This window comes from Adelges cooleyi, unplaced genomic scaffold (genome assembly GCF_023614345.1).
Source record: "Adelges cooleyi isolate 19-005CV unplaced genomic scaffold, UGA_ACOO_1.1 ACOO_flye_CR_arks_rails_tigmint_CR_PRNA_651, whole genome shotgun sequence".
Classification (NCBI taxonomy): Eukaryota; Metazoa; Arthropoda; class Insecta; order Hemiptera; family Adelgidae; genus Adelges; species Adelges cooleyi.
Window position 1 is genome coordinate 12228324 of NW_026096352.1, and position 12049 is coordinate 12240372.

A 12049-nucleotide genomic window follows, 5' to 3' on the forward strand; every position below is an offset into this window, starting at 1 on the left:
TAAAATCACTTTCAAATTAACGCTTTAATGCTTATTTGTAAATACACCACCTAAATTTAATACTTTCTAACTTTGTGGGCTTATACTGTGCTTGGTTTGGACTGTACTGGCTTGAAAATACTAACTACTGATTTACATTGAAGCATTTTTCGAAAGTGATTTTATCACTTTCAGATTTAAAAATTGCTGTAAACCTGTGACCTTCCCGTTCCCACTATGCCTAACCCCATTGTACTGATAGGAACATCTGTACTATTTCGTTTCCGTTGTTGTCCATGTATTGTGATTATTAACAAGATAATGTTACTCGTACATACATAGCAACCTAGAATTTACCATGGTCTAAGTGTGATCTCCCCCCTTTTTAAAGTGTTTTTAACGTATTTAGTTATAATAATTCCTTAAGTCCTGTGATCTCCCCGATCCCAATATGTATCAAATTTATAGTTTATTTTATATTACCATATGTTTCATGTTATGACGAAAACAAATTTAATACATTTTTGACAGTTGTGTTGGGTCTTTTACATTATTGAGTTGGTGCTAACTAAGCATAATTATACTTATCCTTTTTTTGAATTGTATTATTGTTCTATGACCTTTGGTTTAATGGTTATTCATTTTTTAGATTACAGTTTAGTCAAAAAACAATTGAACCAAAAACATAAATAAATGATTATCATGACTACTATTGTCTGCTTAAAATGGTCGTTTTGCAATACAGAAAAATACTTATGAATTCAACACTGTTCATTAAAATTTATTTTTGAATGTAAAATTGATATTAAGTCTACACTTTTACAAAACTAAAATAAGGAGCTGGAGTATCACAATAAGTTGTCAAAAAATAATATAAAATATGAGAACATTTTAGCATTGTTTTTAGAATTTTAACTTGATACTATCTTATTTACAAAAGAGATACTTTTGAGACGTCTTAGATAATATGTTTGTTTTATTAATCTAAGTATTTACATTATTATATTTAAAAAAGAAAAATCGTTAACTCAATTAGTTATTAAATACTCAAATAACACATAATATAAAGAAATCTCTATCTAGTCTATAACATAGAATAATGGTCTAAAACGCTTGTTATAAAATAAATAACAAATTTAATTAATAGTAATAACTTTATTCTTATCTTTCGTAGTAATGTGCAGTCTTAATTGAGTTTTTATTAATTTGTTATACAAACTTGATAAATGGTAAAGGCTAAAATGCAATATCTATGTAATTAATGTGTAAGCCAATAGGCAATAAAATACGTAGTATGAAATAATTACATACAATCTACATGGTTATCAAGATTCTACTTAAAAGTAATATAATTCACCAATGAAATAATTCTATTAGCCAATTCAAGTTTGAAATAACGTTTTTATTGTGGTTTTATAAATATATTAATTATGCAAAAGTAAGAAATAGTTGTTTTTATAAGTTTTTACTTTTACAAAACATAATATTATTAAACATGTGAGATTATTTTGTAGAAACTATTACTTATTATATTTTTTATTATTATAATTATTATTCATTATATTTTTCTATATTGGAATTTTCCGTGGTAATCAGCTTGAACCTTAACCAAATGCCATTTTCCGGCGAGATAATTGGTGAGGATTTACTCAGTCTCATAGGAATATCTGTCAGATGACACGGTTCCACCTCGTATTTGGTAATGATTTCCGTCAAGGCTAATTTCATTTCGAGTTCGGCAAATTGTTTACCTGCAAAGGCGTGTTGTTTGCGATATAAAAAAAAAACCATCTTAACGATTAGATATTATGTCTGTACATATCCGTCACTTACCAATGCACACGCGAGGTCCTATCCCGAAAGGCATGTATGTACCGGTCGGCCGTTTGGCTTTTTCCTCCGGGGTGAACCGTTCCGGATCAAATGTGGTCGGATCCGGATAGTATTTGCTGTCATAGTGCAAGAAATAGGCCGGTATGAAAATTCTCGTGCCCTTTTCAATTAACAAATTTTCACCGGGCACCTGATACGGTTCGGTAGTCTGACGGAATATAATGCACAAGATAGGATACTTCCTTAGGGTTTCTGACAGCAAAATGATATGGTAAAATAAAGTGTGCTTGCTCAGTTTTTTAATGAAACTCTACAAACCTTCCAATACCATTTCCAAGTACCGCAAATCGTTCGTGTACTCGTTGTCAATTCGTCCGTCGTGTTTGGCTTTGACCGACAGCATTTCTCGGCGAACGCGATCCTGGATATCTTTATTTAACGCCAATTCGTACAGACAAAAGCTTATAGTGGTCGATACCGTTTCATAGCCGGCTATAAACATAACGAATGCGTTGGCCACGATATCCATTTCCTTAAAGTCGACTAAATAAAAAAAAAAAAAAAATACAGAGTTTTAGTATACAGGGAGACCAATATTAACGTAAAAGACTGATTTTTAAACACTAAATTTCGGAAAATAATTTAAATTTTGTAGTTTTTTTTAAAACATATTCATTTATGTTATTTTATAATATTATTAAAGCACTAAATATTTACCGTTTTTACCATTTTCCAAAGCTCTTATAAACATTAGTAACATTAAAAGTAATGATCTGGGTCGTTGACCAGTCAAAAGGTTTGGCAAAATTGTTCTTAATTTAAAAAGTTAGTTAAATATATCCAACATACGTTACTATTTAAGTTTTAGTAGTTGATAAATCTCTGGAAAATTTAATAGTAATAATAATGATAAAAACTCAAATATTGTATAATATTATAAAATAACATAAGCTGAAGTGTGAAGACACAAAAGAAAGTCACAATTGTTTTAAGAGGAAACAAGTGTCCCAGGTTAAATTTTTCACCCTGTATTTATTAATAATTTTTAAAATAATGAGTACTGGTCGGTATTACAACACACAGTATATTAATCAAAAATGGTTTTAATGATAATTAGTATATGGTAATATAAATGGGTTCTTGTATAAATGCAAACAAAATATGTAATGAACAGACAACACTTTGTTGTTAAAATTAATTATATGTATTTAGGTCTTTAAGGGTGCACTTAACGGTAAATAACAATTAAAATTATAATTTGCCATTTGTCGAGTACCTGAAATATAGTTTTACTAAAAAGAACCACGACAATGGTTCAATGGCTTACAAAACTTTTATATGTACCTAAAAACTCTTTAACGCATGTCCAGGTTAGTTTACTTAATAGTATTTTGGTGTCGTATAGACGAGAAGTTTATTGTCGTCCCCTCCTGTTGTAGCTCCATGTGTTGCGGTCATGTTTTAGATGACATTATTGTTTTTATTAAATTATAATGTTTAAATAATTTTTTGTACATAATTTATCATTTCAACAAACTTATTATTAAATGTGTAAACTAATTAAAAAATCATAAAATGGTGTTTTTTTAAATATACATGTTTATACTTTGTGAATTTATTTTTGTTCATTTATAGATTGATGTGTATGTTAAAAGCGTTTCGAATAAATCAAACACTACTCAGTACCTTATAATTATTGTAATATTATCTTACTATTACTTATATCAAACATTTATTTACCGTTATATCTTATTCACTTTTATACTACATTTATTTATCATTGCATCTTATCACTTTTATATTATATACATTATATTATTTAAATTTAATAATATCATATTTTATATTCCAACAATAACTATTACACAATACGACATAATGCATTTGCGTACTTCATCTTGACACGTTGTTTATTAACATAAGTCATAAATAAAATGAATTATACCAAGTCATGATATTTAAATAGAGCTTGCGCGAGATCTGTTATTAAAAGTAAAACGATTAAAACTCTCACATCTCGTAGTGTTATGTAACAATAATAACACAATAATAACATGTTATTTTATTGGAAAGAAGTTTTACATAGTGCGCTAGACTCGCTTCTAAATACAAATTATCAAACGTCTTGTGAAAAATGTAATAGCGTTTAGAAATATAATTTGAAAATCAAAGACCAACGCACCCTGTTGAAAGCCTTTCTTTTTTCAAAAAAAAAAAATCTGTAATCGGACTACTCAAAGATGTGTAAGAGTTTTTTTCTGTAAAACATGTATAAAAAAAGTTAAAAATTAAACTTATTAGGTGATAAATATAAAGCTAAAAATAAGTCTACAATTTGCTACAGTTCAATTTTCGAACGCAGCATCCTTAACCTTAAAAAAATTGAAAAGTACAATATGTTTAATTAACATTTCAAAATGAGAATTATTTGATAAACCAATTTGACAGGTCGATAATCAGTTTTGGATAATTACTTTAAATGTTATAAAAGTTATAAATTTAGGACGGAACCTAGAAAATACTAAAAAAGTTAAATATTTAGTGCTTTTTTAATATTGTAAAACAACATAATCGTAAATATTTCTAAAAACTACAATGAAAATATTTATTAATATTTGAATAATCGCAGAAAATTTGTTATAGAGACTTTTTCAAAATGGAGATTCTTCGATAATTCTAACTTTCGCTCATCAGTGATCACATAACGTGAAGGTTCCTTTTAAAAATCCTAGACACTGCTAAACCTAACCTAACCAAAATATTATTAAAAGTACTTATATTATCGCGTTTGTTCATCACGATCGGATCTAAGCGCTGTTATAATTATTATTAATTGTCATAATAGTACATACTTGACGGTTCGGTTTTTTTTATGACCAAATCGGTTCTGGCTTCCATTAGACACTTGACGACGTCGTTTCGGACGATGTTGTTTTCCTCTCTGTACCTCATGGTGTCGGTCAGGGCGGACGTGAAGAACTCTATGGTTTCCTTGGAGTAATCGCTTATGTTCAGCACAGAGTTGAGGACTGGCGACACCATGACGCACAAGTCCCGGAAAATGGCTTTGAACATTTGGGTGAACAGGTTGTTGCCGTGTCTGCGGAAGGGCGACTGGTCGTCGTTAATGGCGTTCAACCGCAGACCGTAAGCGCAAGTGCCTATCACGTCCATCGAATAGTTGCCGATGACGTTCCGCACTTCGATAGCGCCGCCGGGGGACTCGGCCAGCCTGCGGTCCAAGTACGCCATCAGCTGCGTGCTGCATTCGGCTATCTGGCAGTGCATCAGCTTCAGCTTGGCCAGCGTGAAGGCCGGGCTCATTTTCTGCCGCATCACTTTCCACTGCTTGCCCTTCATGTTGAACAAGTGGTTGACCAGAGGCGTCTTGACCGGGTCGCCGAACGGCACGTGGTCCGTGAAGTGCGAGAAGTCTTTGACCAGCACGTTGGCGATCAGCGCCGGGTCGCACACCATCAGCGCCGGCGTTCTCATCTGGAACATGCCAATGTACTTTGCACCGCGGGCCTGCCGGTAGATCTTGCCGAATTCGTCGACCATGTGCACCCGTCTCGTGACTATCGGCAGCAGACATCCGAACAGTGGCGTGGGACGAGCGTACGGCACGTTCCTATCTCGCCAGTAACCGTACGTGGAGATGCTGAAATAATACAACGCCAGACAGGCGACCGCCAAAAGCGACAAAGCGTCCAGCCACCATGGACCGTTTGTAAAATAGTATGTAATCATCCTGGCGTTGGTCACAACACTACACCGATAAACTAACGACTGCCGGTCGGTTAGCGCGCGTCAAACGTCGGTTAAGGCCGTTCTCCCGGGCCCCTTCTCTTGCCGCCGCCGCCGTTGGTTTTGTGATGTGTTGGTAAGCTGATATTACGTACCATTCATTCTGGCACCGAAGTCCGGTGCTATTATTCAAACTATCCGTTTGAGTATCAGACCATGTCGACATACGAGGAACAAACTTGAGCGTTATTTCTATATAGGTACTGCCCTCCTGAAGAAAAACGCCCAATTTGAAAAATGTACGTTATTCCGCGTTTTCCCCCGCGTGAAACGCAGTAAGTCCACTAGAAATCACTTTGAAAGTGATCACTAAAGGTAGTATCAACCAAAATAATGTCCAATACTAGGGAATAACAAAATATGAATCATGCCCTAGAGAATCCTAGAGAATAAAGCAGCATATTATACAGAGTGATTCTTTTATCATGGCTCAATATTTCATAGGGTATAATAAGAAATTTTTGTTACTTTTTCATGTTGTTTTTATACAATGCGATCTCAAATTTACACAATTTTTTTTGTTTTACCCCCCTCCCAACTTAGTTTTTTTGATAGCAACTTTTAAAACTTCAAAGGTAACGCATATATTTTATTAAGTTTTTAAATTTAAAATAATGTACTACAAATGTTGACTGGTTGATAACCAGTTTTGGATAATTGTTATTAAAGTTGTAAGAGTTAATAAGTTAGGATGGGAGGGGAAGTGCGGTTTGGAAATGCGCGTAGATAAAAATATTACTACACACCTTTCCTCCGGTCCTAAAAGCGAAACTCTTATAACTTTAAAAATAGTTGTCCCAACTGGTTATCGACCGTCATTCTATTGTTATCATTTTATTATCAATAAATTCAAACAGTAAATACAAAATTAACTGATAGAACATGATCTTTATGGAGATCCTTTATTGTGTAAAGTTTATTTTTATACTTGATCGTACTAGAGTAAAATGCAGTATCTCCTTAAAAATAAAAATAAAGTAAAATTAATAGACCAAGTACAAAACAAATCTTTCAAAAACATTAAAGATACTTAGATTCTGAATGTCAGTACCTCTTTATCAGTATGCTTTGCTCGTAATATTTATTGCTTATGCTAGTGTTGTTCAACGTTGTAGTTTTTAGACGATTTAGAGTTTAGTCATTATTGTGAGCTGTGAGTTGTGAATTGAACGTGTGTAAACTGTGACAAGTGACAACGATAGGTCGTAAACATGGAAATATTAACAACAATTATTATTGTATAATATATTTATAACAAGGAGTCAAATAGAAGTCAATGTTAGTCTTGTGAAACTAAAATTAAAGCTAGTATGAATTGTTATAATTTATTTCAATTGTGGTTAATAATCGAAGAAATAAGAATAATTATAATTTTATTAATGCTTTAGTTCCCTTGCCTTTCTCAAGGCCATCAACCTTTTTAAATTGATATAAGATCAGCATTGTATGCTTACGGCTAATAACCAACGCGGGAAAGTAATAATTACAAGGCAAAAAACAAAGAAATTGAAAAAAATTTCCCAACGATTTAATTGTTAGAGGTACTGTAAGTACTGTAGGGAAGTATAACATAGGAAATATGCAGACTAATAATTGTGTTAACTGTAATTTTTTTAAACCCAAATCGTTTTTATACTTATAAAACAACATTTGGAAATATTAATCAATCAATAAGTAATTTCGTCAATTTTAAAGGACTTTATTTAACCATCGAGTCGTTTGTCATTAAAAAAGTCCAGCAGTTATGCATTACACAATTACATAATTCTGTGAGATTGCAATTATACACACTGCGAAAACCTAAGCTAAAAATTACATAATTATAATAGGTACCTAGTTATAATATAATTATCTGTTCTCATTATTAGTATTATAATATCATTTCGGTCATCGAATTCGTCTAGAAACCTTCTCATGATGGCAACGTATTGTACCTTAGAGGCCCGTTAAGCTACATGATGAATTAAATAATCATGTATTGTTTAAAATGATTTGATCAGCTAAAACATCAATAATCCATCGTTTTTGTACATACAGTATTTAACAATAATAATTACATAATACTAGAACATGAACCATGATTTGAAGAAATGCACCCGATAGTTGTGTAACGTAGCGAGTATGCATTGTACAATATAAATTTAAGTAAATAATCGATAAAATAAGTAAAAACATATTTAGTAATATTACACACGATCAAGTGAATGTAAATATTTGACAATTATGTATCATATTATGATTCTTAGATTATGTTAACAATTGATTTATCATACAATGAAACATAACATCACGGAATATAGAAAATATGCTGACAATCGTGTTGAATTCAATATACCAGAACATTTACAAGAAACCTTATCAGTCAACACACAAGCAGAAAAAAAAATGAAATTGGATTTATCAAGCATACAACGTTATTTAATATAATATAGACCAACCTTTGTAATTTATTATAATAATCATACCTTACTGTATCAATTGTAGTTAACCTAATTGTTTAGCCAAAGATCCAGTAGTCGAGGCTTACTTAAAATAAAATAAAAATGTATTTGTCCTATTCTTCTTATTTTATTTGGGTTTTTTTTCTTATTTAATTATAATACATACACCAAACGGTTATTATGGCAAATGTATAGTCAACCAAATCTCTCTTCATAAAATTCAGTCATTCAATAACTTGTATTTTATACGTTGATGGTGATTTATATTTGACTATAGTATTAATGTTATTATATAATATATATTTAATAATATATTTGTAAATTGATTATATGACTAGTTTTAACTGGACACTTCCTTAATACTGAATTTTAAACGGTTTCAACTAGGGAAAAATAATGTTAAATATTCAGAATATAAATATCAAGTAGATGTCAAGACAAATCACAAACAAAAATACGACACACTGTTTATACGCGTTAGTTGAATAAAAAAGACATTTCGCGTCTGTTTAAACAAAATACAAATAATTAATGCGCAGTTCCAAATATAAAGATATAATACTTCTTTCTATACACCACAGACATCGCCAAATAGTAGGCATATAATAGAGCTGCAATTTTCTATTAGAAATATATTCAAACTATAACCATGTATTTTAACCAAGTAGTTTTATTGTTACTGATAATAGTTGCTACTTGTTTTTGGAAAAACGTCCAACCCCAAGAAGAAAATGTACTGCAAATTAATACAACATATTCCCACAATGGTTTAGGAAGTTCATCAAACATGTCGGTCAAAAGCCCGGAAAGTGCAAAAGGTAAAGTCCACGAACATTTCTTAAAAGGTTATTTATTCAATAGCTGTCATTACTTGAGTTTAATCAAACATTTAATGGCCAATGAAAATGAGCATAAGCTGTCAGTTTTGATAGCACTCAATGATACCAGTGTATTTTTCTTCTCGGAACAGACTCTTGAATATATAATCATTGTGTATAATATAGGTGCAACTATTTTTACAGTATTTACTAAATAATCATAATGTTTTTGAAAATTAACCATTTATCACCTAACATTACATTGATCTCTGCCTGTACCTGCTATCTATTATGTTTGCCAACTATTTAATAAAATAATATTGGTTTTCTATATTTTTTAAACATATTATGTGAAAAAAACTTACTAAACTAATCGTTTAGTAAGTTTCAAATTTTAATTTTAATTTTAAATTGTTCATTGTTATCAATGAAATAGTAATATACAAAACAATATTAAAGTACAAAATTGTTTTTAAAAAAATTGTCTTTCGGACGTACGCCGAAAAGTACGTTTGCAATGTACCTATTACAAATATGTTTTAGTCTTCTGTATTTTTACAAAATACAGAATTTTTTTCAAAATACGTCATACTGTTTACCCATATATTATGTCGAAGTCATATGTATAATACAGCGTTGCTCAATTTTTTCAAAAAATAAATTTTATGACTCGCAATAACATTAAAAAAAAAAAACTTGCCTTGTTTTTTTAAAAACACATGAAAACATCGCCGATGACTAAACTTGTTAAAGTAGATTACCTAATTGATAACGTATTCAACTTAATAATGTATTTTAATCTAGCCGTTTTATTATTACCCATAATAGTTGCTACTTGTTTCTGGAAAAATGTTCAAACGGTCCAACCCGAGGAAGAAAATTTACTGCAAGTTAATACAAAATATTTACACGATGGTTTAGGAAGCTCATCAAACATGTTAGATACAAGTCCGGAAACTGCAAAAGGTAAGGTCCACGAACAATTCTTATGTGGTTTCTTGTTCAATAGCTGTCATTACTTGAATTTAATCAAAAATCTAATGGCCGAAGAAAATGAGCATGAGTTGTCAGCTTTGATAGAACACAAAGATACCAGTGTGTTTTTCTTCTCGGGACAAACTCTCGAATTTATAAACATTGCATATAACGTCGGTGCAACTATTTTTTTTGATCAATTTTGGTTTATGTATATGTACACGGAGTGCTTAAAGTCACTCGTTATAAAGAAAACTAGCATCGACAAAATGAAGAAAAGTCCAGTTATTTTGCTCGATCACGACGTTGTCTACCAGACACTTACAAAATTCACTCAAGAAAATTGCAAAACGGAAAACATCTACAATGATCAAAATGTCGGGTCCAAGTATGATGAAATTTTAAAATCGCTCCAAAAGTCTTCAAAACCCAAAAACACAGCAAAACAAACCCAATGCCCTTTTCTGACGAAGTTAGTTTGTTCAATTAAAAATAAAAAAAACACAAAACATTGTGTTGACGAATTGAAATCTTTAATTGATGATAGAATGAATACGTTAAGTACTAGCATGACCGTTGAATCTTATAGGAAATATATTATATTTTCTCAATTACGTTTGTACGCTATCATGGGTAGTAGCAATATTATGAAACCGTTGTTGAACGACTTTGCAGAGGTCTTCGATTGGCAAAGTGCATTTGAATCTATATTAAAAACATGTTACAACAATAAAAATTTTGAATTTAATTCAGTCCAGTTACTGGTCAAAGACATTACCGATTGTCAGGATATTTTCACTAATATAATAAAATATATAATTTTGCTTTACACATGGAATCATTTTAATGAATTAGTTGCAATTGACGCTGAAGATATGATAAAAAAATACAATAACGAGATGTCTAAAAAGTATTATGAAGTAATACATTTTTTTTATCTTAACGAAGAGGATGAGGAATTAAAATATATTAGCGACTTGTTTAAAATGTCACCAATTACATTTCTTGATCAACAGCATATTATAAAAAATAAAACTAAAATTTTGGGTTTACTTGATGATGTAAAATCTAAAATATCTGTTTTTTCAATGAAGAAATTACCAGTTTCTAGTCTCGACAATCGTGTCGAACAAAAAAAAAATATGACTTCTGGCATAAATAATCTTAGCAAGTTTGTTGGTTTTATTAAAACCAATATACACTACACACAGTTTGATGTAATTAACTTGTTTTCTCGATTCTCTAAAAACATTCATATGTATTATAATTTATAATTTATAAGACTCTAATTTTTGTTTAAATTAATTACTAAACTTAACTTCGGGGTTTAGAATTAATAGTAGTATTAATGTATGTTTTTTTTCTTATAATAGCCTTTATTGGATAAATGTATGTTTTCTGTAGAAGTATTACCATTTATATAATATGGTAAAATTATATGTATTATATGTTAAAATCTTGACATTGACTATTTTGTGTAAAACGATTACGAAAAATCCAAGTAAAAAAAAAAATGTTTAAGCCTAGCATAGCATTAAATTATCATACTTAAACCAAGTAGAGTACAAACTGGTTTAGCTCAACACAAAACAATTTCAAGAAGGTAAAGCAGTAAACACTTAAAATTCTTCGATAAGGAAGTTTAGGGTACAACCCTTTTAGTTAACTAAGTAAAATACTTGTAGAGTAAGTTAAAGATGGACAATATTTTGAGAGTTCCTAAAAACTGAATTTCAATAAAAACACATTCTACTTTAAAATTAAATTTTTCAATTTATTCATTTTAAAATTGTAATAAAACTAAGATGAATCATCATTGTCAACATCATCATCATTATCATCATGAGTTATTAGCGCTTAAACAAATTAGATGTCAAGTAAATTATAATGAGGTGATGCGAAAATAATTTTGTCGGATGTAACATTACACTATTTCCACTCATTACACTTCCTTTATCCGCTATCACTTTTAAACGGCAATAACTCCAATGGTATTCTACAAACTTGCTTTTGTTTTGTTAAAGTTGTCAGAAAATTGAATAAGTTATTGTTGCTACGAAATTAATTATCAACGGGAATTTGTTTATTTCACTTTAACTCATCGAGGCCCAACTAAATTACTTGTGTACAATTACAAAAACTAATACACTCTACAATAAGGTGTACCGTGTAGTTTTTGATTTTGAATGTATACTG

General features: G+C 30.6%; 1 protein-coding gene across 1 annotated transcript; it reads right to left on the minus strand.

Annotated features, from left to right (window-relative positions):
* Positions 1 to 1284: 1284 nt before the first annotated feature.
* On the minus strand, positions 1285 to 5607 carry LOC126845032 (cytochrome P450 6a2-like). Its single transcript, XM_050583610.1, has 4 exons — positions 4665 to 5607; positions 2131 to 2355; positions 1813 to 2064; positions 1285 to 1730 (listed from the first exon to the last, which is right to left on the minus strand). The coding sequence occupies exons 1-4, from the start codon at positions 5560 to 5562 to the stop codon at positions 1531 to 1533; spliced, it is 1575 nt and encodes a 524-aa protein (XP_050439567.1). The 5' UTR covers positions 5563 to 5607; the 3' UTR covers positions 1285 to 1530.
* Between the last annotated feature and the right edge of the window lie 6442 nt (positions 5608 to 12049).

Bases quoted from the DNA above. Each gene is read 5' to 3' on its own strand.
- LOC126845032 (XM_050583610.1), bottom strand. From the start codon at position 5,562: ATGATTACATACTATTTTACAAACGGTCCATGGTGGCTGGACGCTTTG. The intron at 2,065-2,130 runs GTTTGTAGAGTT...TTTTGCTGTCAG, and splicing joins CTTGGAAATGGTATTGGAAG to AAACCCTAAGGAAGTATCCT. The intron at 1,731-1,812 runs GTAAGTGACGGA...ACGCCTTTGCAG, and splicing joins AGGACCTCGCGTGTGCATTG to GTAAACAATTTGCCGAACTC.